Below are 27,871 nucleotides of genomic sequence, written 5' to 3' on the forward strand. Positions count from 1 at the left end.
TGAATTAAAGGGACCTCGACCTGGATGACTGTATTTTGCTCACTATAATTCACTCAGTACATTATTGACAAATACGGTACTTGACAATCAAAAATACCGTAGCCTACTATAAATACAATAGTAGACTTTGTTCAACGTTTAAAGCCCAGAGATGATGCAAAGTGATTTATGGGACAAAGAAAAATACTGGAGAATCAATTCAAACAATATCCAATAAATACATGAATAGAAACGTAAACTATTTTAGACATCTTTAAAGAGAATACAATGAAATGAGATTACAGATTATTATTATTATGTGTTGGCAGTAGCATAATCTGTATAATGCAGCCCAGTGTTGTTTGTTGTGTAACCTAATACAATGCGTGGGAATTTATATGTAAATATGCATTAAATACTTTATGGTGGAGGTAATTAAGGGCTGTCTTACAGACATGAGCTCATCACTCTGGATGGTAAAAGCTAAAATCTATTATTTATGTGAAGACGTAAGGTCTTGCATTTTAAGTTTGACATGTAAGTGTAAATAAAATCAGTGCATTTTGAGTGTTTAGTCATTAGAAAAAAAACACCCTTTAACCACATCTAATGTGATGAAAATGTACCTAAAGATACATTTATGATATGTGGTCTTCCCATGGGTCTTCCCCATTTTGTAAGAGAACCATGTTGTAAACTTCAGGAAAAAAAATCCCTTTAAAACATCCTGATTTTAAATCACATCCACAAAATGAACTGAATAATGTTGCTGTTGATGTGTATCTCCGGACAACAAACCTTGAGCCATGAATGTTTTGTAGTGCACTGTACAGTTTGCGTTACCTAGGAACAAATGTGTCAGAGGGGAGGCTGTTTCTCCACGGACTGTGTGGTGGTGTAGCGCCACTGGTCCCATCTTGGTTTGAGAGAGAAGGGAGAGGAGAGCTAACCGTCCATATTACAGCTGCTTTGTCAGGTACTAAACTCCTATTTAATGTCATTGTCATCTCTTATAAAACTACGCCAGGGCTTAGTGCTCAACCCCGTGTACGGTAACTGCTCGATAAAACAGTTTGTCATATTAATATGTGCGGAGTTATTCAGTCTGTCGGCTCGCTGGTGGGTGAGCTAACCCGGCTAACACTGGTGTCGACGGCTGCTGGCTGCTGCTGCTCGTTGCTAACGTTAGCGCTCACTTAGCGACTAAAACCGTTGCGCATTCAAAATGACACTTCGCAGTCTTGAAATGTACTCAGGTGCCGTCTGTCGTCTTTCCGTGGTAATGTTTTTCAACCATCGCCAGGCGGTAACATCTGTGTTGTCTTATTCTGTAATAATTCTGGCTAGATTCTTTGTCTTTCCTCCTTTGCCCTGGGTTTACATGGAGGAGACCTCAGTTTAGTTTTTTTTTTTTGCCGTGTCCCGCCTCTGCAGGGCAGCGATTGGCTGCTCGGCGTGTCCGTCATTCAGGCTAGGCCGGTGATTGGTGGCTAACCAGGATGACAACGCCAGTTTTGTTGCATTATTCCCCTGCCTTTTACATGGCCTTCCGTAGCTACTGTTGTAACTTGGCTAGTATTAGCTCACGTGAAGACTGCGTTTGTAGGAGGATGTTTTTTTTGGGGGAGGGTTGTTTTGTTGCATTGAATGAATCGAGCATGTATCTATTATTGCTAAACTGGGTGGATGTAGGACGCCAGTCTGCGGGCTAAACGTTAGCAACTTTAGCAAGATTACTACAGTAGCCATACTCTGTCTTTTGCTGGTGGAGTCTTTCGATAGAAAATGGATGGCGTTGCCTCAACTGGCGTCCTTGGTTGGAGATTAGTCCCTTTAAATGCTACTGTATACGAACACCTGTGATTTTATTTGCATTTTTGATCTGGTGTCAAATTCAACACAGTGAGTGCATGATGATAACCCAGCTGTGCAAAACGTTTATTAGATATCTTCTCAGATGACAATCAAATAGCTCTTAGCTTGTCTTCCAATTGTGCAACATATTGTACTGACTAATGAGCAGGTCTTCATAATCCACAGAAGCTCTTTAATCATTATTGTCTAAGTGCTAAATGTAAAGCTGTTGTGGGTAGTTTCTGGTGATACTCCACCCCTGACTGACACCATCCCTCGTCTGTCTGCCAGCACTTTTCACGGTGATGGACCCTCCTGGTGGGGGAGACGAACGGCGGAGGCAGGCAGAGCGTCTTCGACGAGAGGAGGCATACTATCACTTCATCAATGAATTGAGTGAAGAGGAATATCGGCTAATGAGAGACAGCAACCTGCTGGGCACACCTGGTGAGGAGGAATACATTTTGCCATGTTAACGTACAGACTGATTTTCCGTACTGCCATAGTTTACATATTCCAGACTACACACAGAGAGTACAATGTACTTGCCACAGTCACAATATATGATATTTATAGCCAGTCTTGGTAGAGGAGCAAAAATGCTGCCGACTGCACATAATGTTGTCTGTGTGTATACATTTCATAGGGGAGGTGACCGCTGAGGAGCTGCAGCAACGTCTTGACGGAGCAAAAGAACGTGTTTCATCTCAGCCTCGTACTGAGCAGCGCTCACAGACTGCTGATTCTGGAGAGCAGCAGAGCAGCAGCGGTGAGGGAGAAGAGAGAGGGGCTGGCGGGAGACGAGGGGCAGGTAGGGAGGAGGCAGGCTGACCTCTGTCTATTTGATCTATCTATCGCAGGTTAAATGACTATTAATTAATGAACAAGCCAAAAAACCTTCAATAATAGTAGTGCATATTGTTTTATGATTAGACTTTGAGCACAGTAAAACAGATGACAAGGCAAGGTTTAAACAAGGGTGCAACACATGGTGTTTTACTGTGAATCCTGATAATAAATACAATGGAAATGCTGGCTTTGAATAAAGTGTGAAACGGCTTGGCTTAAATATTGGACAAGGGAACTGCAATGTTTTTATTAGAGTTTTCCTGTACAGAGAAAAGAGTTTGGGATAAACTCATGTTAGTTTACAGTCTTAATGTTTTTTTTGTTTCACAGGGGGCACAGAGCCTGGAGCAGAGGCCTCTAATGGTGACTCATTACTGGAGTGGCTGAACACTTTCAGACGTACTGGTAACGCTACCCGCAGCGGGCAGAGCGGCAACCAGACATGGCGCGCTGTCAGCCGGACCAACCCTAACAGTGGAGAGTTCCGCTTTAGTCTAGAAATCAACATCAACCACGATCAGCCAGAGCCCGGGGAGCATAATGACACTGCGGACGCTGCAGAGCTGCCAGTGACTGCTCCTAATACAACTTCACCCTCTATACGCACCGCTTCTTCATTCTCCAGCCCTCGCCCTTCGGCCATGTCGAGGCCGGCTCCGTACCCCACTCCACGGCCGGTCCTCAGCAGGAGGATGCAGACGCGGCGTACACGCAGCAGCACTACCACTCTTTCCATGAGCCCCCCTGCACTTCCTGCACCAGTGAACCCCCCGGCCGCCGCTCAGAGGAGAGGTGCCGCCGTGCAGCCTCTAGCGCAGCCTCCCGCTGTCCCCAACCCTCCCCCGGATCAAGCTGCACCTTCGCAACATCAAGCCCACAGCACCGAAGTAGAGCAGGGGCATGATGATATGTCTGCTCCTATAGACTGTCCCCGTGTGTCGCCCCAATCTGGGTCTCAGGCCCCAGCAGTGGGACACGAATCACGCGGCAGCAGGACTCGATCACGCGGTCGTGCGCGCAGAGCTGCAGCAGGGGGCGGGGTCTCATCCCGCTTGTCTAGACGCAGCCGTTCTCCCTTGCACAGGATACCTGCTGTCAGTGCCGCTCCACCGTCCGGCAGTGGGGTCGGTGGCTCCAGCGGCCACACCGTTGAGCCAGGCAGTGGCGTCAGCTCCGTTTCCATGGAGACAGGGGAGGCTGTGGCAGAACCCGCAGCTCTCGCAGAGCCGGCCGTAGAGCCGGGAGAACGCGAGAGCGAATCGCACGTAGTAGGAGCCGGAAGTTCGTCGGTGCGACGGCACCCGACCATCATGTTGGACCTGCAGGTGAGGAGGATTAGACCTGGCGAGAACCGAGATCGGGACAGCATCGCCAGCAGAACACGATCACGCGCACGGGTCGCAGAGAATACAGTCACATTTGAAAGTGACAGTGGTGGATTTAGACGCACCATCTCCCGCTCTGAGCGAGCCGGGATCCGCACCTATGTGAGCACCATCAGGATCCCGTTGAGGCGCATCAGCGAGACCGGCCTGGGGGAGCCCAACTCCACCGCGCTGCGCTCTATATTGCGACAGATAATGACTGGATTTGGGGAGCTGAGCTCCCTGATGGAGACGGAGGCCGATTCTGAAACGGTTGCACCTAGCCATACAGATGCTATTGGCACAAATAGTAACACTAGCCCAACCGGTCGTCTGCATACAAATGAAAGTGCAGTTGGCCCGGTTGGCACAGTGGGCGTAGAGCAGGAGAGGGTCGGGCTGGTGGGAAGTGAAGACGACCAGGGTGGGCAGGCCAGGCTTGGGGGAGGGGTGGTGAGCACCACGGAGGGACGGACCACCAGCAGAGACACCAACAACCTGGTGGAGAATGGAACTTTACCCATCCTGCGGCTGGCGCATTTCTTCCTGCTCAACGATGAAGAGGACGACGAACACCCCAGGGGCCTGACCAAAGAGCAGATTGACAATCTATCCACACGCACGTATGGTCAGGCCAGCCTGGAGGGGGAGATGGGGCGCGCGTGCAGCGTCTGCATTAATGAGTATGCCCAAGGCAACAAGCTGCGCCGTCTGCCCTGTTCTCATGAATTCCATATCCACTGCATCGACCGCTGGCTCTCTGAAAACAACACCTGCCCCATCTGCAGGCAGCCCATACTTGCAGTGCATCATGACTGACCTGTTTGCTCAAAAACGCAACTGTCACGTTCCTGGCTGGCTGAACTGAGCAGACCCAAGTGGGCTTTGCATGTACATAGCGCTTTCATGGTTTAATTTCTTTGGGGGGGAAAAAAAATCAATTGTGTTGCGGTTGAAGGAAGGTTGAACCAAAAGTGCGAAAAAAAGAGACTATAAATGCAGAGAATTAACAAAACTTTATTTTTTTAGACTCCTTGTTTTCAGCAACTTCCTGTTTTTTTTTCTTCTTCCTGTGACCTGTTTTGCTGGTCTCTGTCACGATGCTTCAGAGACCCATGTCGATGGATGGCATTAATGCTTAAGGAGCTCCTGTAGCCGCTGCTGACTAGTCTTCACTTTAACTCTTCAATGTCTGATACATGTGACGTCTCTTTGTCACAACTGGACTACACAGATCACTTCTAGACTCGATTTATTCAGTATAAGCTGTAAATAACTCACCAGTGCTTGTATTTAAGGGTTTTAAAGCCAGACGCTCCTCACATGCCATCTGTTAGGAATGGAAACAGGAAACCTTCAGTTTTTTTTTTTTAAACATTAACCATTTTAAAGCTTAAAACATGAATTTTAAAGTGTCCCTTTACAGTTGCTTATGAAATGTATGATTTATCAGGATGTGTATGAGCAATGTATTTAATTTTGATATAAGTTTTATTCTGTACATCTGGTAATATGTTTAAGTGCTCTCCATACATCCGTCCCATATAATTCCATGACAGGAATCATCCATGAAAGCAACCAACAAAAATAGGCCACTTTAAATCATCAGCATTACCCATTTGAGCAGCACTATTCAGTTGAATGGCAAAAAGGCATGTGATAATCAGGAAAAAGAGTTGTAATTTAGTGTGAGTTGTGCAATACAGAGAGAAAAAACAGTATTTTTTTGTTTTGATGTTCATTGTTTACATTGTAATGCCTGATTATCATTTCCATCTCAGAAGAAAGTCACGTTAACCCTGAAAGCAACGTTCCTGTTACTTATTTGGATACATACCTAACAAAACACCCTGGGACCTGTGTTAAGAAGTTGCACTGAGTACTTAGCCTAAGACATCTGCTGAGCAAAAACCTAGATTGTTTAAATTATTAAAAAAAACAAAAAAACAAACTGAATTGCTGAAGATTTTACAATTGTCCAGCTAACTCAGAAATCTGTCTTCATGGAATAGGTTCTGGAAAGTTGTTAATGTTCGGAGCATCTGCGGCAACTCTGTCTCAAAATACTGTATCATGAGTCTGGTAAAGAGTCATCTTGTTGAGTCAGTTTGATCTGTCATATCTTTGTCAGTTCCAGTACAGCACCCGAATAAGGCAGGTATTAGTATGAAATTCCTGTATGCTGTTAATGGTTTCATTTTTTTCCCATAACATTCAATATTGGCATTTCTAGTGTAGCACAGGTGGATTATTTAGCAGAACCACCTAGTCAGTGTCACTTTGTACATCAACAATTACAGTACACAGGAGCTACTTCGTTTCTGCAGTTAACATTTCACTAATGAAACTGCAAGAATGACGCAGTGTAGTATGTGAGAATGTGTGAGTGGGCCGAGTGTGTTTGTGTGTGCATGTGTGTGTGGGTGCTGAAGGAAAAGTCCAGTGTCCCAATAAACCTGGTTCTCAGAAGGCTTCTGTTCAGTGAATGTCCACCATGGAGACTTGGAGAGGATCGTGGCTGCTCGGTGCAGAAGTGAATATTTATTCTGTTCCTATTTAATAAGATGGAATTCAACTTTTGAAATATGAATATGTATTATGTTACAATGTGTGAGAGTAAATAAAAACAGTTATGATGAATATGTTACTATGTAATAAAATGAAGACATGGGGTTTCTTCTCTGCTCCTTAACAGTGGCATGAATTGCAGCTTTGTTATGAATGAATGATCAAATCTATACAGGTACATGTGTGTGCAGCAAAGACGTGCAAAGAGTGCATATTCTGGCTGAACTGAAAAAAATAATCATGCTAAAAAAAGGGGAGACAATGATTATTCCACAAAATTAATTTTCTAGATGTATAAGTTTTTGTAGCTTTATTTTGTTTGTTTTTTGTACTAAACATACACTATCTTGCTTTGTACAAATGAAACCGTTTGGCCAATTTCATACTCAGGGGTTTAGGTTACTCTTACCTGTTGTGTGATATGGCAAATAGTGGCCATAATGTTAGTTATATTAGTATTAGCAAACTTGGACATGTGGGAAAAGACTGATATCTGGTGAGTTTAGGTCCACTCATGGTAACATTTAACATATTAACATTTATTTTCACTTGTGGACGCTGGTCAGCAAAAGTTTACTACTTTTACATATTAGCAAACGTCAAATCTTACTCTTTAGTAGGCTATATATATATTTTTTTTTGACTTATTAAAAGAAACAAATATTAAGCCACTAGTTCCAGATCAATGAACAACTGACTCGACAAAAAAGATAATAAAAAAATTCTGGTGTTTTATATTTTGCGTCAGAAGACTGGGTGCGCGCACGCATGTCATCATCCGATGCGCGCCCCCGTGATCAACTTAACGGTGCATCAGACTTGTAAAGCCAGAAACACAGAAAGGACAGCGTAAGGTAGCCCTTCAAAATAAAGGTTTATAAATCATTTCTTAAAATCGTGATTTGCACCATTTCACTTATGCTATTATTATTGGAGTTTTTTATTTATTTATTTATTTTTATCAATACACCCCCATTCCTACCACAGAAATAGTCCATATTCAAAAGATATTCTATTCACATAGAACAAAAGAAAGCAATTATTAGGCCGATCAAGTATTTTTGTTTGTTTCAAATATAAAATAAATAGATGTGTTTACATTTCAAAGATATCCATCCATTTGTGAAAATAAAATAATGACAAAAGGGTTATCATATCTTTAGCAATATGGCCTGTCATAGTCTTCATTACTTTTGGGCTGTTGTATTAAAATTAAATTTGTACTACCGGTATTTGTGGTTGAGGATAGCCCATCTGTGAAATAGCCCACAAATTAGCATTAAAGGAATAGTTCACTCAAAATTGAAATTTCACTCATTATCTACTCACCGCAAATCTCGCGAGATTTGGACGGACGAGGAAGAGGAGCTTCTGTTACAAACAAGCTTGAAATATAGACTTATTTAATTTTTCTCGGAGTAATTTCGCATTTCGGGGCTTCAATACAAGACGGACATTACATACGAGCAGCATGGCGGTGTTTGGATGTTTTTTGGTGTGTCTTTTTGTAACGAAGACAGTTGGTATCCATTTGCAACTGTTATATGGACATGCAGTGCTACGCCGAGACCCCCTGTAACTCAGAGAAGCCACGGAGGACTCTGAAACTTCTCCCAGCCCTTAGTCGACATGAGGGTGAGTAGATAATGAGTGCAATTTGAATTTTGGGTGAACTATTCTTTTAATTCATGGAGTAGCCACTAATTCTGAACTAATTCATTAACTTATAAAAAATCATATAAAGCGATTAAACTGGTAAAAGTGAAATTCAACACTGCAAACTGACCACAAGCGTCTTTATTTTGGCGTCCTTTATTGTGAAACCTGTGACCGGAAGTGGGACCCTTTCTATTCCGTGTGACTTGCCGTGTGACTGAAGCCGTCCTCTACAACATCACCTCCGCGGTCCAGCCGAGAAATAATGATCCGTGAGCAGCAGCGGCAGCGGGAGCAGCAGCAGCAGCAGCAGCGGGAGGAGGAACGGCCGCAGCCCGGGCCCGGAGCAGCATTTCCCCGCTCTGTCGCTGAGCCATGAGCATGCCACCGCTCCGGCCTCCTCGCCCCAGCCTCACCGTTCACACTCGTTCACCACCAGCAAGATGTATTTCAACCGGAGAGCCAAGAAGATACACAGCGAGGGAGGTAAGTAAGCCCCCGAAAAGAAAAAACAAAACAAACAAACACCATTTTAAAACCTTTGCTCTGCAATTTGTCCGCCCGCCTTTCAGTTCGTGACCTGTCAATGTAAAGCCGTGTTTATGTCATTGTTAAAAACAGGCCTGGCCGGGGGTATAGCGGCCTGTATTGCTATAATCATGCGTATTTTAGTATGTGCTTGGAATAATAACTCGAAGCGGTGATGTCCGGGACTGCGGCATGCATGTGGGGTGACTTGCTGTACCGGTATTTATCCTGAAGTCCCACTCATTTCTCACTCTTTTTTTTTTTTTTTTGGCAACGTTTGAGGGATGCAAGGACATGCAGGCGGACTGCAGGTGCCTGTTTTCAGGTAGCACAGTCTGCCCTTTGAATGAGCAGGTATTTTATATAGGCAATGTTATGTAGCTATACCAGTGTAGGGATCAGTGTTTTGCATTAAGATAACAAAACAAAGCCTATCTATTGTTGGTAGGATGAATGTAATTGCGTTGTAGCCTATGACCTTATCGCTTTTTATGGTAGTGAATTTGCCATGGCATCCTTATGGTATTATATAATTTTGTTGCAACAGCCTCTTGTAGCCCATCTTTACCTACTGGATCACAGTATATGAGCTATTTTGTTATGTGTTTGCCCGCCTAAATATAGGAGATTTATTAACCTAATATCCATTTGTGTTAGTGCATATCTATTTTAGTGAGTAATATGTGTTATTTTGCATTTTAACCGTCCAACCCAAGCTGCTATAGATCAGTCTGAGAACAGCCTATTACCTCGCCGACTTAAAAACCACGTGACCTTTTAAAGCGCGCTCCTTACTCTTTACTTGAGCCGTCCGGAATTGAGTCTATAACCTCACCTGCAGAGCCTCCTCATTCAGAGCCTTGTAAAGGTAGGATTCAGGTGGATGTCTGCTTGCTGCTGTGTACTTTAGAGAAGTCTCAATGACAAACTGTATAGTCTTGATTACACTTTTTGGGGCAAAAGAAGGAAAAAAAAAACTCACCTTATCCTCAAAGCTGGACAGATGATGGATGTTCAGACAAGAGACTGCATCGGATGATGTCACATGTGCCAAACAGACATCAGATTAGATTGTCCTGGAAGAGGTGTGGCTGGCTCATTCAGTGGCTTTTAATAGTGACTGGCACATACTGTCAGGCTGCATTGCTGTGTTGTATGTGTGTGTGTGTGCATGCCTCTTGCAGCTTCCAGAAATAGAAAGCAGGGCAAACTGTGAACAGAGATGAGCGCCCACTGGGTCATGCTGTCTTCAGGCCAGAGGTTCCCGTATATTTGTTTGTTGTTGGGAATAAACGACTAGATCTCTTGACACTGAGGCAGCACTTTTCTGCAATGAGACGGTTAAATGGTTAAAAGTAATCAGCCTGGATTTCAAAAGGTAGGAGAAACACTAAGTAAAAAGTGTGATGATGTGATATAAACCTATTAGTCATGTTGAAGAACTTTACTTATGAGTTTCACTAGTTAATCTGAGCCTTTCGGTAACATGAATAGATCATTGTTTGGTTTTTCTTAGCAACCGTAAGTTATATCTGTATTTAAAGCACAGACTGACTGGACATGGAGGAGTGCTCCAGTATCACCATCAGTCATACATGTACGTACATGTGCTTCCTCCTTGGATCTCCACGCTGCCTTTACTGTAATCTCTTGGAGCCTGACCTCTTGATTCTTTGCTCCAATTAGCGGGCTGCAACATCCCTGGTGATGACGTCTGCAGCTACCAATCTGTCACATTTACTCACACTCTGAAACACGTTCATCCACAGAGGAATCCGGTTACTTTATTTGTTTGCTTGGAGAGCATAAATAGTGAGAGCTTTGAAGAGCATCTTTTACACTTAGACACCACAAATTGGATGAGAAAACACATTATACTGTCGAGGAAAAAAAGTGTTTCAATTGTTTAACAATAGAAACTGAAACAAACCATAATTAAAATGTTTCAGTTTTTTGCTATTTGCCTTGGATAACCCATGTATTTAAATCTAGGGAGACATCTTGTCACAGTGTTACGGCCTGTTTTTGTGAGTCATGCTGCTCAGCCAACTGTCAGCTATACATCTGTTCTGGGAAGATAGTGACTGGTCGCCATGGCTGCCAAGCCACCTTAGATGCCATTTGGGAGATAGAAAGAGAGAGAGAGGCCCTAACGAGTTACAGCAATGATGCATTTACAGGAGTTGGACACAGGGGGGCGCTCCTGGGCAAGCTACAAGCATTTATGGTCAAGTCCAATTCAATGTGCAACCATGCATACATCTCAGGCACATACAAAACACATTCACAGTAACATATAGATGTGTTGCGTGCGGTACATTGTGTATATTGACTTGTTGTCTTGTGTGTGTGTGTGTGTGTGTGTGTTGTTTTCTCCTGCCGCGGCCTCTCTGGCGCCCACAGAGCAGTTAGTGTTGACCACCATTAGGCAGGAGGCTTCTGAACTGCAGGACCCAGGCCAGGGCACCGGCGCTACCATGCGCGCCCGCCTCACAGACAGGTTTGACAAAAGTGAGTTTGCTCGAATTGAACTGGATGACGCCCAGTTTGTGTCCCGAGTTTTTCAAAGTGCATGTGTGTAGCCATGCCATGCGCAGCAAGCTATAGGAGCAGCCGTCTCACAAAACCCCCGGCCCTCAAGAGCTACAAAGTCCAGTTACTGAAAGTCTCTGGTTCTCGTCTGAAAAGGTTAAAGCTTACTCACATACTGTTTCCACTGTGGACCCAGAAGAATCTGTAGCTCCTCGGGGCCTGGAGTGATGAATTAACCCTCTCACTGCATGTGCTTGTAGATAGTGGGGTGACCGCTCATGTCAGACTCGATGCTGATGAAGGGCAAGTCAATATGCACCGGGGTCTTTATGGAAAACATTCAATATGAATGCATATGCATGCCATACAACACAACACAACACATGCATGAATGGACATGGCATGCCTGAATAGGCATGTACATGAACACTGCTGCATGCATGGATGACACAGAAATCACTGTGAGCTGAGTTTATAGAGGGTGGGCAGGGGAGCAGCTGCATGTCGGGGCCTTGCATGGTTTTTTGCCATTAAAAGATGTGTGTTTACCTGTGTGTGTGTGTGTAAGACAGAGAGGGAGAGAGAGACGTGGAGTGTGTGTCCATACTACATTGCCAGTGTGTGTATATGTTGCATATGCATACATAAGTGTAATATATGTTTGTGTGCGTGTTGCAGTCTCACCTGTAGGATTATCAGGCTATGGATTAGCAGCAGGTGAAGTTGCAGAGCAGACACAGAGGGGATTATCAGGCTCTCTCACTTGGCTCCTAAGAGGCTTTCTCGCCTTACTTCCGACTCTGTTATGGTGCAAAATGGACCCACTGGGAGCTACTGGGAGCAAGTCAACCATGTCCTGCAAATAGGGAGACCTCAGAGACCAGGACAGCCATGGGACGTAGGGGTAACCATGGTGGACGGCGCACTGTTGGTAATGCTTTCTTGACTGCACAGCGACACAGAGGCATATCGGGGAAGATGTTTCATTATCTGTTGTATTGTAATAAGCGAGCTGTGGCTGTTTCAGGTTTAAAACCTGAGACCTGTCTGTCAAGGGTTGATAATGGCTGATATGTGAGTCGTTTCCTGAGTGAAGGCTAGGGCACAGCACCAAGGCAGGTTGTCTGGTGAAATACATTCTGCCATGATGGAAAATGTAGATGAATTATACAGCCTGTCTCGATTCATTATTTAGTAGCTTAGCCTGCTTTTTAACTGTGAAAGTTTGGCCCCAGGCCAACGCACCTTGGGTTCAGCCCGAAGCACAAAGTTAATGCTCCTTTCAAAGTTAATATAAAGCCTGTTATGAGTATCATCTCCTACATATAATGTGTGAGATGGACTTCATTGTGTATTTCCAGATTGCATCGTCCTTGTTATGCTTACAGTTAGTTTTATTTGCCCATTGTGTAAAACGTGTTTGGTGTAATAGCCTTCTAGTACCTTAGGTATGCACCGTGGGAAGATAAAAGAGTAAAAGGACCATTAGGCTTTGCTACATAATGGACGGAAGTTGCAGTGTAATGTTTTTGAGAATGTGGGATACAACCATCCACACTCTGGATGGTTGTATTTTTGCGAGCGGGGTATGAGATCAGGCTGTTTGTGAGGAGAGGATCAGTCTAGTCTTACCTCCGCTGGCAGTAGGTTATCAGACCCACGGTACCTGACGAGCCCGGGAGCTTCGAGTGTAATTGACCCGGCTGTGTGCTCTGCTGGGGTTTGCTGCTGACTCATCAGTGGCACATCAGTAATGAGTTACGGAGGTGACTTCGCCTCTACTCCATCAGAGATGAGTAACGGAGGCATTGATCTCCTCAGAAATGAATCAGAGTCAAAGTGGTGCTGCTGAGAAGGCCCTTATCGATCTGCTCCGACTCTACGGGGGTTAAAAAGTGGAAGAAATTACCAGTGAGGTAAAAAGTAGATAACGCATGATGAAAAGAGAGAGAGAGACGTATGTAAAGGTAAAAAAGAGATGACATTATAGTTGATGTGCGTCTGCCTTCACATACCTTTAACCTTGGATCATCCTTAATCATTTGCTTACAATCACGCGCTATCTTGATTGACCTCAGTGTCGTTTACTGTGTGAAATGACTTGTAGCTCTGTCAGGGCCAGAGGTAATAGCCTGGTCAGAGATACAGAGATGTGAGATAGGGTGCTGCTGGGACAGACTTTGACCCTCGCTCTTGTGGAACGGCACCACACAAAGGTTGGCTTTTAGTTTCTAAATCACAGTTAAGCTCCTTTGCAAAAGTAAATAAGTGCCGATGATGTGTGTTGTAATCAAAATTATGCAATAGCTGTAGTTGTTTGCTAAAAACACTTCCCACTATAAGTTTATTTTACCAGAGAAGTGGAAAACTGATGTGTATATGTGATAAATGGCACACTCAGTAGATAAATCTCACTGGTTTATGTCCAGTCGTTGTAAAATCCCTCCTCTAATTGAGTAACAAGAAGCATAAGTGGCAGAAAACAATATCAAGCTAATTGGTCGATGAGGGGTGATCCCTCCATTGTGGGATGGTAGTGCAGCAGAAATAGAGTTTCGTGGCTGCAGAAATTCAATCTGCTAAAACCTGCCCGTGCTTATTCTTTTCTCAATTATTCATGCAGTTGGTCTGTTGTTGTTTTCACTTTCGGATTCACTGATAAACACACACACATCCAACCACTGCCATACAAATAAGAATTAGATTCATATAGGCTAATAACGTTTAGTGATGCATCTGGTGCTCACTGTGAATTGCTGACTAGAAAGCTGCAGTGGATATGATGGATATTATATTATAAGGATGTTTGGAGCATCTTACCTGTGGCTCACCTGGTTAATGCTTTAGATAGGCTATTCATATCTGCAGAGACCTGTTGTAAGTGGACACTGCATGCGCTGTTGTTGCACAGGTAGGCTATCACCGGTGCGTGAGACATGAATGACCTCCTGATAAATGGCTTCTGCCTCCGGGATGTCATTTGACCCATGTGTGTGTGTGTGTGTGTCTGTGTCTGTGTGTGTGTGTGTTTGCCGGCCTGAACACACATGGACCTTAAGGCGGTATCGGGCTTCTGGCCCTTTAAAAAGCAGCGCCCCGGCTTTGCCCCTCGGCTGCACTGAAGGAGCTCCATATGGCTTCCTCCCGTTGTCTGAGTCTGCAGCGCTGAGCCGCTCGGCATCCACCGTAAAAGGAGGGAGGGAGATAGTCCAACACACAGGCCGAATAGAGGCTTCTCGAGGCGGCAGGCAGGTGCATGGGCCAGATGACCCGGCTGCGGAGCTCGGCGGGACAGTATCTTTCACCACCACCAGGGCCGGGAGCTTCTTCTTGTTCAGCCTGCCCGCGGGAGGAGGAGAGAGGAGGCACGGCGCCGTCGCTGCATCCGTCCTCGCCCAGGTCCGCCGTTGTTGTAGGATAGCTGCCAGCTGAGTAAACTGTGGTGTGTCCAGACCTGTTTGCATTGCTCGTCTCGCTTACTTAACAATGCAGCAGGAGCAGGATCATAGATGGAGAGATAATACGTAGATAGATGGATGGATGCAGCATCTCTGCGGTGGTGCGGTCCTCCTCGTGAATATCGTCCCGCTCCTGGAGCTGCATGCGGGGGTGACCGAGCGGAGATCACGACGCTTTTAAAATGGTTGGAGTCGGAGATGACAAAGCCAGGCGGGCGGGGAAGAGGCAGGGAGTCTGCAGGAGAGATAGAGGGAGAGAGGGGGGGAGAGAGGGAAAGAAAGAAAGAAAGCGTGTTGCATCCTCCTCTCCTCTCTGTCACTTTCTTCTTTATAAGTGGGATCGTTTTGTGTGTGTGAGGCTTAATGACAGCTGAGCCGCGACATGCGCCGGGTCTCCTCTGCGGACAAGTTGACGTGCTCATAATAAAAAAAAAACGAGACAAACCCGGTGTGTCTGTGTGTGTCTGTGAGTGTGTGTGTGTGCGTGTTTGTTCGCCATTGTGCATCCCTCAGCACATCCATTATTATACGCGGGGGGTCCCGTGGGCGTCGCGAACCGCGCTCACTTGTGCATTGACGATACCTGCATTATAATAATACAGAAACGCACCGGGAGGCTGTTTAATATTATTATTATTAACGGGGAAACGTCACCGGACCGAGCCGCCGCCGCCGCCGGCTCTAGCAGCACAGCAGCCTCTAGTAGTAATTGGTCGCCTTCGCTTTTGAACTGTAAACCACGTCTCCCGTCTATGTCTCTGTCTCCCTCCCTCTCTCTTTCTCTTTCTTTCCTTCTCCCCCTCTCACTCTCTCTCTCTTCCCCCCTCCTCCCCTCTCTCTCTTTCTTTCTATCTCTCTGTCTCTCTCTCGCTCGCACTCACTCAGCTTCACCTCTCTCCCATCAATCCAACGGTGCAGGACCTGCTTGCTCGTCCGCCGGTTACCGCAAGGCAGATGATGAGATGTCCGGGACCACTTCCCAGGCTGAGCCGGTAGACGCCACGGCGCGGACGGTGCTGCTCAACCGGGCCCAGACCACCAAGTTCTGCGACAACCACGTCAGGTAAGGTGTCATTATTGTGTGTGTTATTATTGGGCCACTGATAATCTGTCATCATGCACCTTATTGGTGTAAACTGAAAGTAGGCTAAATGAATAGCCCTATGAGCAATGGTCATGTTGATCAACTGATAGTTTATTTCCAATTTCCAATAGGTTTTTCTTTTTTAAATCAATGCTAAATAGCCTGCACATGATGATGCCAAACCTCTGCTCACGTTTTCTTTATAGATAGATACCCTCACTATGATTATTCTCAGAGGCGCCAGTTCAACCAGGTTAAAGGGCATTACACCCTGTTTGTGTGTGTTTTTCACAACACATGCCACTATTAGACTTTGGACCACTGGTGACCGCCTATTTTCTCTTTAAACGTTTCCTCTTCTTTCCAATTTTAGCCTTAAACCACAATCACATAAAGAATGTTGTAGTAAGTAAAGCTTCACAAGAGAAACCATTGATAAGGCTATTTAATAAATCAGCTATTAAGTGATTATTTGCAGCTCTACAGCAGTCCCAAAGGGTGAGGCTTGACATGCCCCTGCCTGAAGTCCGCTTGAGATTCACGGCTGGGAAAAAAAAAAGTGCTTGGGTTATCAACTTAGCATCACAGTGTTGCTTAATCAATACGTCCTCATGTTTATTCAAGGGCGCCAGTACAAGTGAACTTATCTATGCTTACATGTGTTTACATAAATTAGAGGCGACGACGTCGGTGGATGGTTTGATCAAAGGTGTACTGTATTCTCGGGTTGTGTTGATTGACAAATAGAGAGTAGGTGTGGATTTCACTGGAATATAAGACGCCTGATAATCTGACTGCACTTGTGCAAATGGCTGCACTTGTGATGAAATGTGGTCAAAGATTTATGGTCCACTTCTACTTTCTCAAGCCACAGAAGGTCATAACATTGTTGTAGTGGTGTCTCTCGGTGGCCTCCTGTGGTACAACACTGAACATTTGAGTCGATTTCCAGCCCTGTGTGTAATAATTATATGAGCTTGACTGTGATCTTAGGTCCTAATAGTTTGATTCAGATAGATGCCGAAATAATACCGCCTCTGTGTTTAAAAAAAAAAAATTGTCTGGCTGGCGCCATTGGTCCGTGTTCATGAGTGGAAGACTTGTTGTTGTTGTTGTTGGTTTGGCGTGCAGCAGTCTTGCCGTTATTGTCAGGAGATTCAATTTCACTTCTAAAAGAGCCTATTTCAGCTCTGCAAATAAGATTAGAGCGGGCACTTCCTGGCTCCTCTGATTGGATCACGTGTAGCGTCCGGCCCGTGCTGCATGCTCATTGGAGAGTCGGGGGCGTTCAGCAGCTGGAGGTGTGCCCTTTGATGTCCCTGCTTTCCTGTAACTCTGTAGTTTATGTTTTAAAGGTTCAATACCCTTATTGATTTTTCCTGAGATTAAAGCCTTGTAGCTTTTATCTGTAAACTCAACGCACCTCCTGTTCATTCCTCAGGTCCTTGACTTTTATATTTCATTGCACGCAGTTGTTTTTTTTTTGTTTTTTTCATCGTTTACCAAGGTGAGCATTGGTGCGTTAGAAAATTAACCTGCACTTAGAGAGATAAACCCTCTCTGACTTTCTCTTTTGCCCTGAAGTGTATGAACAACACTGACCTTTTTTAAAATAAAAACATGACAAAGCTACACGGCGGCAGGAGAGCGCCACCCTGCAGCTAACAGCTGTTAACACCACCAGTTGGACATCTATAGTATGAAAAATAACAGCCAGATGTTTTAGATTTGTTTTTTTTTCCTGCTCCAGTAGAAACTTCACTTGCATGTATGTTATTGTGAGTATGTGAAGTCTGGTATCGCTTCTCTTGGATTAGATTAAAGGGGTTTTATCTGTTGGATCATAGGGGTAGTTTCACTAAGGCAGAGCATCAGAGTCAGGATACTCTGTGTGTTAATGTGTGTGTCTGTGTGTCTGTGTGTCTGTGTGTGTGTGTGTGGCAGACTAACAGCTGTTTGGCTGTGTGCAACGTCCTGCTCTTTGTAGTTTTGTGACCGTGTGAGCGAGGCAAGACGGAAACAGTGGGTACAGGTTCATCTCCTAGGAGATCCTGAGCTGTGATGGAAGTGTGTGTTTAGCCATTCAGTGCATGCATGGGGTGCACTCAGACACACACGCACACACGCACACACAAAAATTCACAAGGAAACACACACTATCCATTAAACAAAAGCCATTGCAGAAGCTCTTACTTTTCACTCAGGCCACACAGGGGAAAAAAAAACAGCAGGCCTTGTCTTGAAGGTTGACATTTTTATTTTTAGCCTCCATAAAAGCTCTTACTGTAGCTCTTGGCTATAACAAGGCTGATCAATACAGTTGTCTGATCAATACAGCTGATTGACGGACAGGTCAAGGTTGCCAAGGGTCCTTGCACCTATTTTCTGTGACTTTGGGTCTAAATTTAAACATTTAGATTAAACTTAGTGGTCTATTTATAGGTATAATGTGTGTGCAGCCTTTAATGGTTCTCTTAGACCTCCCTGAGGAGAATTGATTGTTTCTAATAGATTTTCTTTTGTTACAATAATAAAACCCAAATAGAGTTATTTGTTGTTCAGCCTTTAAGGTAATGCTGTTTGAGCGTATCAGGTACAAAAATCATTAGCTCACAATTTATGCATGAAGTCGAACTTTTACTAATGCACTCCCTGGCTCTGCCTCCCGCTGTCCTCATATAAACAAAGTGTAAGTCTCCTGTCTCCTTGTCTCCTTCTCTCCTTCTGCAGTACCACCAAATATGGGGTTCTCACCTTCTTGCCCCGGTTCCTGTATGAGCAGATCAGGCGGGCGGCCAACGCCTTCTTCCTGTTCATCGCACTCATGCAGGTAAACCAGCAGCACACACACAGCACGGAGCGCTAACAGCAGCCGTCAGCGCTCGTTGGCTCGCTGTGCTGTTTGTTTGGCTCCAGTTTGGTTCTGTGGCCCACACAGGCTTTTTAGATGATAGATCATGAAGAGTCTTGTTTTTAAAAAACTTCCCAGTGCTCCCACAAGTCAAGTTATTTTTGAAAAGCTGTATTATGGATTTTTGAGAGAGCGTCTCTCGATGGCAAAAGTTTAAGATGCAGCTAAAAGGAACGGAAGAAAAGTATCATTTAAACAAAGTTCGACTACTTCACCATCTGGGTCAGAGTACACATTTATGAGCATGGATGCGTTTAGATATTACTATGTTGCTTGTTTTCTATCCCTATGACAGCTTTTAATACTTTAATAAACTAGTAACACATTAAATATTAAGAAGGATTGGAAGATAGTAAGTAGTATGACAGTAAATCTAAAGTGCTGTTCTAGATACATTATTAGTGTGTAATTATTTTCTTTGTCATGGATAGATGGAGAAGCACTTGGGTTTATTTCTCCTCTCTGTGATCCTCAAAGAAAAATAGCACTAACCTCCATTGTGTTAACACAGCTCAGCCCACTGCATTGTGTGGTTTGAAATCAGCAGAAACGAGCATGTTGAAAACAATATTTATCTCAACAGCTCTGTTTATAATAATCATCGTGCAAACTGAACCAGCTGCTCTGAAAAGCCGGCGTGTATCTGTCTAATGCAGAAACAACTGCAACGGTCTCTTTTTGGGTGCTTCAGTCTCCTCCACGCTCTCTCAAAACAATGATTTCTGAGTGCTGCCTCTCTTGACTCTCTTCAGCAAATCCCTGATGTATCGCCGACCGGTCGCTACACCACGCTGGTCCCACTCATCTTCATCCTCACTGTGGCCGGGATCAAAGAGATCATAGAGGACTATGTGAGTCGATCAGGCTTTTTGACTCATTTTTTAAAAATATTTCTAGTAGGAAATGCACAGCGGATGATTTTTTTTTCTTGAAAGCTAACGCATCTTAATCTGCGTCTTTTACAGAAGAGGCACAAAGCGGACAACACAGTCAACAAGAAGAAGACAACAGGTATCATGTGTGTGCTTGTTAGTGTGCATCAACTGTATGTGCACTTTTCCATGAGTGTGCTCGTATCTATTTGTGTGGTTTTGTTTTCCTTTCATGGCTGAGTGAATGGCTCTTGCCCGTCACTCACTCACTATAGCGCGGGCCACGCAGCCCCAGACAAAAGTTTAGCGGCTGTGAATACTGTATGAGAGGTGCTCTATAGGCTGACTGATGGCTCTGTTGTCCTTGTCTCTCAGTGCTGCGGAACGGAGCCTGGCAGACAATCATCTGGAAACAGGTATCACTAACACTGCAGACTTCATCTTTGTCGCTCTCTCACTCATCGACTCCTGTGCTTTTGCTTCCCCACTGCTCCGTCCTGTTCGACGAGTCAGTTTGTTGGCAGATGTGACCTGGAATAACACTGTGAGGCGCACACACGCTTAGAAAGACACACTTGTATAAGAGCGAACAAGAGCAGAAATGTTAAAGGGATAGTTTAACATTTTGGCAAATTGGCCCATTGCCATAATCGCTATCGTCATAGCAGTAAGTTCGTTACCTTTAATTGTCGGTGCAAGCTATTTTTAGAACGGCGGAGCAGAGCCGTGAGCTGCTCAGAGCTACGCTACAGAGGCTAATGGGATGTCTTGGTTTCCCTCATCAAACTCTTCAAATACACAATCCAACAACTCCAAAATGCTCTTGTGGACAAGTTGTGACCTGCACATTCACCACGCTATGAGATAATAATGGAACGTTAAGAAACAGAGCCATTTTCAAGGTAAATACAGAGACTACTGAAAAACTGTCCCTGAACGCAACGCGCATAAGCGGTTTTGCATGAATTTACCTCTAAAACAACTCCGTCTCGTAACGTTCTGTTATTATCTGTGAATGTGCAGGTCACAACTTGTCCACCAGAGTGTTTTGGAGTTTTTGGATTTTGTATTTGATGAGTTTGATGAGGGAAACCAAGAAATCCCATTAGCCTCCGTAGCGTAGCTCTGAGCAGCCTGCCACTCTACTCCACTGTTCTAAAAATAGCTTACACCAACAAATAAAGGTAATGAACCTACTGCTATGACTATAGCGATTATGGCAATGGGCCAATTTGCCAAAATGTTAAACTATCCCTTTAAAATAATAATGTAAATATAAGGTAAAGCAAACAGACAAAAGCAGGAAAAATGTAAAAACAAATACATGAATCATATTTTATTGTCTAAAACTAAAGATTAACATCAAAGTTCTCCTTTTTTTTCAATATTCAGTGTTTACGTGCCGTCTTCACCTGCTCTGTGGTTTCCAGGATTTCTCTGTAGCCACTCAGTCTGTGTTGGGTCAGCATCCATCTCTGCTTTTCGGCTCGGATCGTTGGCAATAAGATAAAACTCCTCCAATTTGTATTGATGTTTTTTTGGAGCCAGATAACAAGTGTGTGTGTTTGTGTTTTGTTGATGTATCCAGCGTTCCTCAGGCCACACAGTTTGTCCCAGTGCAATGTCTGTTCTTACTTAGACGCCGAATGTGACCTTCTTCTTGAATGTACTCATTAACCGAGTCCAGCTGTGTACAGTCCTGGTCCAGCGGATCGAATCAAATCAGATTTGAGCGTGAAAACAGTAGAGACCAGGAATTAAGCCCCGTTCTGATTCAGGGTCAGTGCAGGTGGAGGAATCCGGTCCAGTTGCTTTGTTAACACAGTGATGTTTGTGTTGTAAAGAGGTGGTGACGGGTAGTTTCCCCTGAAATGCTTCACTTTCTACTTTCACTTCATCACAGTTTGGCTCGTAAAACATTTAAAAATGAAAAACAGCAGCATTAAAACGTGAAACAGTTGTGCACACAGAGATTAATTGCATGGTGTGGGCTCAGCAGCAGAGTGGTGCTCTGCTATAAAAGCCATGAGGAGGATCCTGGGAAAAAGAGCTGTGTTTAGAAATCGATAACGCTGCAGTCAACGTTACCCGTGATGATCATGTTATTTGTCAGAGTTAAGCTGATCTCCCGTCTGCGTACCGGCGGAAACAAGTCTCTGCCTGCAGATCTCAGGAGAACAAGTGCCCTGAAGAACGGGGTTGAATAGTTTAGACCTGACGCACTTTTGTTGTCTGTCTGGATGATGAACACCAACATGGGGATGTTATCATACAGATTTTTCCAGAGAATCCAGATAATTTTATTTATTTTTTTATTATCTCACTTGGATTTCAAACTTTATCCCGTCACATTGTCTTTTAAAATGGTTTTCCCAATGCTACGGTTTTATAATTGTTTTGGATGGGATGCAGTGTTATGATTTGTCTCCTTGAAATGAGCTGAACCATGAACACCTCCTTTTCTCTTCTCCCTCTCTTTCTCTTATCTACAAGCTTGTAATCTTTGTATCTCACTCTGGTCTGCCTCTGTTGCAGCCTGATCCAAACAGGTTCAGCTCTGCACCGCTGTGCTCACTGTCACTTTATCTCATGTCACTTCCTCCCTCTCTGTAGGCTGCCTCTTGGCTGGTCACTCATTAACCTGCCTGTTGTTTCCCCTCTCTGTCCTCCTCTCTCGCCCCCTCCTATTTCCCTCTACCCTTTTATCTTAACATCCCTCTTCTTCACTCTCCCCATCTTTTTTTCTCTCCTTCTCTCACGCTGTTGCAATGCTGCCTCCTGGCCACTAGGTGGCAGTAGGAGACATAGTGAAGGTGACCAATGGGCAGCACCTTCCAGCTGACATGGTTATAGTGTCCTCCAGGTCAGACTCCAGTGTGTGTGTGTGTGTGTGTGTGTTTGTGTGGGCATAAATATACATTTGTGCATGTTTGCCTTTTAACATGCGTCCCCCATTAATGTATACTAATCATTTGCTGTGTGTTAGACTAAATCTCAGGGCTGCAACTAATGACTTTTCTAACCAGTCTACTGACTTTTTTGTTATTAATTGATTAATTGTTTGTACAAAATGTATAATAACGATGATTTTTTAATAGTGTAAGTCACTGAAACCGTAGTTGTCTTCAAACCGATCAGTTGAAATTATGTAAAGAAAGTGAATATTAATATCCGTGAATGTGTAACCAGCAAATTTCTAATCGATTAATCAGTTTGTCAATATTCACAATTGTCACCGGCTGATTTGTTCTGTGAACTGACTAAAAGATTCATCACATTTCTGTAATTTAATGTAACTCTGCCTCCTCTCCACAGTGAGCCCCAGGCCATGTGTTACACTGAGACCTCGAACCTGGATGGAGAAACCAACTTAAAGATCAGACAGGTCAGATTTCCCAGTGCACATAGATGTTGATTAAATCCTAATTTTTGCACAAGGAGCTGCGGATCCACCCGGACAGAGCTCTGTGCTTCAGGTTTAAGTAGGGAGAAACATCCAGTACCTTTTAGTACAAGTAGATGCAAGTGAGCAAATTAATTAAAGATGGTAGAAAGCGATGGCATCGACTTTCAGGACTCACTGTATCAGATGAAACTATTTACTTCCTCGCAGTCTCTCATTTGAATCCAAACAGGTCACTCACCTGAGAGACCTGATAGTGTTTCCTGCTCTTGTTCTGTCAGTCTCCTGCTTTTGTTACTTTATTTTCTGTAACATACTTTGTGATCATTAAGTTGCCTCTTAAATGAACTTCCCTTGACTTTACTTGATGTGGTTGATTTTTTTTCTTTTTCTCTCAGGGTCTCTCACTCACAGCTACTATGCAGACCCTGGAGGATCTGATGGCCCTGTCTGGTCGTTTGGAGTGTGAAGGTCCCAATCGACACCTGTATGACTTCACCGGCACTCTGCGGCTGGAGAACCAGAAGTGAGACCCACATACGCAGTTTTTTTTCTAGATCAGCTATTGATTGATGGTAGTTTCACAGTATTATATGCTCTTTTCTTTTTAAACATGGAAAATAAGTCAGTTGTATTTCAACACAGATGTGGCAAAGACCTCAGGATGAAATTACTTATATGTCATAGATTTGATAGTCACCACATCCAGGTCACAGAAATCTAGGTAAAATATTTATTAATAGTTTTATTTTTAAAAAATGAGGCCAAAAAATTGTGTGAAGTGACTTAAAGGAGTAATCTCCTTTTGCATGTATTTTTACTCGCATATAACTCGTAAAATGCAGGTCGCCCTCAATCTGTATGTTCATTTTTCATATTTTGTGCTCATACTTTCTCTGCTCCTCTCCAGTCCGGTTCCCCTGGGCCCGGACCAGGTGTTGCTTCGCGGCGCCCAGCTCAGGAACACTCAGTGGGTTGTGGGAATCGTTGTTTACACAGGTCATGACTCCAAACTGATGCAGGTAAACTCTCCCTCTGTGTGTGTATGTATGTGTGTGTGACTTTGTGAAACTCGGAAAAATCCTGGCTGTGAAAATCTTGAGAGAGAGAAAAAAAAATTCTCGAGTTGAATTTTGATATTTGTGGATTTCATGGGACTCATTTACAGCTTTTAATTAACTGTGTGACGCATTTATAACTGGGAGCAACTCCAAGCTGAGAAGTACTTTTAATCCTCAGTGTTGGGATTGCTCACACATTCCTCTGCCAGAATATGATAAAACGAAAACATTTTATATTTGTATCATGTTTGTCCTCATGCACCAAATTTAAATTAATAAGTTGACTTTTTTTTTCCTCTTGGAGACATTTTTGTAACTCAATAAAACGTTGAGTATTTGTGTTTGACCATCTCCGACTCCCAGAACTCCACCAAGGCGCCACTGAAGCGCTCTAATGTGGAGCGGGTGACCAACATGCAGATCCTGGTCCTGTTTGGGATCCTGCTGGTCATGGCGCTGGTCAGTTCTGTCGGCGCTGCCATCTGGAACCGAGAGCACACTGAAGACGCCTGCTGGTACCTGTCCCGTGCTGGTGAGCACACACACACACACACACACACACACACACACACACACACACACACACACACACACACACACACACACACACACACACACACACACACACACACACACACACACACACACACACAGACAGACACACACCCCACCTCGCTTCCTGCAACTTAAAGCAGAAGTAAGCGATATTTTTGTGTTACTATAAGTCTTAAATAGTTATATCTTCCGACAGCAATCACTTACATAGAGTGTTTGGACTGAAACACGGGTCTGTCAGTCACTCTGCTCTGCTCTGAGCCGAGGAGAAAACTTTTCTCGTATCCTACAAGTTTTATCCAATGAGGAGAGAGAACGGCATGCAGGGCTGTGTGTACAGCCAAGGGATGCGCGTGAATGTGCGACGTAGGGACGAGGACTGTTATGGTGCGTTCAAGGCAGCCCGTAACTCGTGTTTTTCCGACCTGTGAAGTCGTACCAGTTCGATCTGGTACGAGTTCACGGGTCGGAAGTTACGAGTGGCCGTTATAGTGACTTTCACAGGTAAAACAGGTCGGAAAAACACGAGTGGGTTGCCTGGAACGCTACAAAGTCTTAAGTCGTGACTTGAAGCTGTAATTTACGGTTTCAAAAGCCTGCCTGAAACGCAGCATTAGCCAAAACGACCGGATCGCTTACTTCTGCTTTAAGACTCCTTAGTTTAATAAGGAATTAGGATTAAAGGGATACGCCAACATTTTTTTTTTGTTTTTGTGTCTTGCCTCACTCCCGAGTCCATGACCAGCAGATAGACACCATCCTTTCGACTGTGCGTGCAGTAACAAGGGAGAGCCCATATCGCCCGTAATTAGCTTAGCTCAAACGCTGGAAGTGTATAGGTAGTGTTAGCCTGCCTCCACCTAAAGTCATCAGAGACACTCTTCAGCAACTCTAAAGGGAAACCCGCGGGCCGATCTTCATCTCAGAGCTGACAAAACTCTCCGGTAAGGCATCTTGAGCGGTCAAATGCCGGTAACAGGACGAGATCGGTCAAAACGGAGGGTTCAAGCAAAGACGGTTTATTTTGGTTCAAGCTAGCTACATCGAGGGTAGGTTAGCTTCCTATTTCAAAGTAAAAGCACAAATTCTATCGTCATGGTTTTCTGTATTTTAAGGGCAACGGGTGTTTTATTCTGAAAGTAACCAGAAGTATGTCTATGGTCACAACGGCTAGCTTGAGTAGCGCCGAATTCGTCCGAACAAAATTGTAAACAGCTGGTATTTAGACAAATGAACGACACACTGCTGATCTAAACGGCTACTTTCTCGCCTAAAAATGTTTGAAATGTCGATAAAGTGATATATTTACAGAGTTTAGAATGAAATCAGCTTCTGACTGCTGATTTCGGCTTGGGTAGGAGGCAGGCTATCCCTTCCTATACACTTCCAGCGTTTGAGCTAAAGATAATTACGGGTGATACGGGCTCCATCTCCCTTGTTACTGTACGCACAGTCGAAAGGATGGTGTCTATCTGCTTGTCACGGACTCGGGAGTGAGGCAAGACACGAAAAAAGATGCTGCCGTATCCCTTAAGTCCTGTAAGACTCCTTAGTTTAATAAGGAATTAGGATTAAGACACAAATAAGTAGATGAGGGAGTGTTTTGTGTTTGTGTGCAGGTGACATCTCCACTAACTTTGCGTACAACCTGCTGACGTTCATCATCCTGTACAACAACCTGATCCCCATCAGCCTGCTGGTCACCCTGGAGGTGGTCAAGTTCACACAGGCCCTCTTCATAAACTGGGTATGAACCATCTGTGTGTTTTTATAATACACAGCGTCGAATATAATGAACTGCAAACAAGTCAAATAAGTTGTGTTTTTGTTCATCCTCCCCTGCAGGATGTGGAGATGTACTACTCAGAGACGGACACGCCAGCCATGGCCCGAACGTCCAATCTTAATGAAGAGCTGGGTCAAGTCAGTATTAGACAGACAGAGTTACCGTCACATGTTGCTCTCTTCAGGCCTGCGTTATCTCTCATCGCCCTGCCGTCTGTTTGTCTTTTTCAGGTGAAGTATCTCTTTTCCGACAAGACGGGCACTCTGACCTGTAACGTGATGCACTTTAAGAAGTGTACCATCGCAGGGATAACATATGGGTCAGTCATTCATTTTTTACCACGCATTCTTACCTCTTTGCTCTTCCTGTAAACGGACACTCCCACTAAAAGAAAATGATCTTAGGTTTCCAGTCAATGCACTTCTGCACTGAACCTTTGATCTCTAATTAATTGTTCTAACTAATTCATGTCTCAGACTAACTTGTAGTAAAGAATCAAGCTGCTCTTAATTCACTCGACTGAACTCTTGCACATCTGCACAAATGAACTAATCGACTCATCGGCTAATTCTGAACTGATTCCTTTTGCACTACAACCTGATTCGTCACTGCAGCCACTTCCCTGATCTTGACTGTGATCGTTCAATGGAGGACTTCAGGTTAGTTTCCCGTCTCACCTGTCGTCCCTTCCCAATATTCTTTTCTTTATTTCAGACTTTGCATGTTTTCAGAAATAAATGTACTGTGTATGCTCTGAACAGGACAGTAGACAAAGGGTTATGTTTAATTTAGCCTGCAATTACATGTGTGAAATATTACCATGATGAAGTGATTTTGAAAATGTATTTTATTTATTTATTCATTTTATTTTTAATAAGTTGTTAGAACCAAGTTTTCTTTTTTTGCTGGGGGAAAAAAGAAGTTGTAAATGTTTTTTTGTTTTTTTTTTCGTATTTACTTCATCATAAACCAAAAAGAACGAAAAACGAAGAACCAACACCACAAATCAGTCAAAGAGGCTCTAACAGGTGAAAAATTAAAAAAAATCAATAAAAAAAATCAAGGTATATCAAGTTTTTCTTGCCTCTTGGGTGTTTATAAAGGTAGAAAATAAAATCCTGCTAAAAAAGAATAGAAAACTAACTTCCGTATACTATTGATTTATGAAAGAGGTTTTTCTCCATCCTAAAATAACTCTCTGTATAAATGTTTTGCCCCACAGTAATCTGCCGTCCAGCAGCAATAACTCCACAGAGTTTGACGACCCAGCTCTCATCCAGAACATTGAGAAGGACCACGTAGGTGTCTCTGAAGCTGTTCTCATAAATCTTCCTAAAAACGACCCGAGTCTGGTCCTAATAACCGTGTCTGCTCTGGTTGCACGTGTGTGTGTGTGTGTGTGTGTGTGTGT

At 43.9% G+C, this 27,871-nt stretch overlaps 2 protein-coding genes across 20 annotated transcripts in view; both read left to right on the top strand.

The window, feature by feature from the left end:
* The first annotated feature begins 884 nt into the window (after positions 1-884).
* On the top strand, positions 885-6,738 carry rnf6 (ring finger protein (C3H2C3 type) 6). 2 transcript variants are annotated; one of them, XM_085762811.1, is made up of 4 exons: positions 885-955; positions 2,125-2,280; positions 2,480-2,644; positions 3,013-6,738. In XM_085762811.1, the coding sequence occupies exons 2-4, from the start codon at positions 2,139-2,141 to the stop codon at positions 4,863-4,865; spliced, it is 2,160 nt and encodes a 719-aa protein (XP_085618937.1). In that variant the 5' UTR covers positions 885-955; positions 2,125-2,138; the 3' UTR covers positions 4,866-6,738. The 2 variants fall into 2 exon arrangements, with proteins under 2 accessions (XP_085618937.1, XP_085618938.1); XM_085762812.1 differs by having other exon boundaries at positions 2,480-2,602.
* Positions 6,739-8,418: 1,680 nt separating this feature from the next.
* atp8a2 (ATPase phospholipid transporting 8A2) overlaps positions 8,419-27,871 on the top strand; it is a 56,674-nt gene continuing 37,221 nt past the window's right edge. For 2 of the 18 annotated variants that reach the window (XR_015034487.1, XR_015034486.1), the window contains exons 1-17: positions 8,573-8,756; positions 11,202-11,309; positions 15,674-15,851; positions 18,603-18,702; positions 19,536-19,634; positions 19,749-19,794; positions 20,031-20,071; positions 22,445-22,518; positions 22,971-23,040; positions 23,457-23,584; positions 23,969-24,080; positions 24,483-24,651; positions 26,294-26,421; positions 26,520-26,597; positions 26,691-26,779; positions 27,075-27,119; positions 27,683-27,758. Coding sequence is in view for 11 of the 18 variants with exons in the window: in XM_085763113.1 (XP_085619239.1) it covers positions 8,714-8,756; positions 11,202-11,309; positions 15,674-15,851; positions 18,603-18,702; positions 19,536-19,634; positions 19,749-19,794; positions 20,031-20,071; positions 22,445-22,518; positions 22,971-23,040; positions 23,457-23,584; positions 23,969-24,080; positions 24,483-24,651; positions 26,294-26,421; positions 26,520-26,597; positions 26,691-26,779; positions 27,075-27,119; positions 27,683-27,758 (1,584 nt within the window). In the remaining 7 variants the exon portion in view is untranslated. Of the gene's footprint in view, positions 8,757-11,201; positions 11,310-12,076; positions 12,262-14,428; positions 14,730-15,673; positions 15,852-18,602; positions 18,703-19,535; positions 19,635-19,748; positions 19,795-20,030; positions 20,072-22,444; positions 22,519-22,970; positions 23,041-23,456; positions 23,585-23,968; positions 24,081-24,482; positions 24,652-26,293; positions 26,422-26,519; positions 26,598-26,690; positions 26,780-27,074; positions 27,120-27,682; positions 27,759-27,871 lie in introns of those variants that run through there. The other 16 variants (XR_015034489.1, XM_085763103.1, XR_015034492.1 and 13 more) reach the window with 14 other exon arrangements.

This window comes from Trachurus japonicus, chromosome 20 (assembly GCF_045865225.1).
Source record: "Trachurus japonicus isolate A0001 chromosome 20, Traja_1.0".
Lineage (NCBI taxonomy): Eukaryota > Metazoa > Chordata > Actinopteri > Carangiformes > Carangidae > Trachurus > Trachurus japonicus.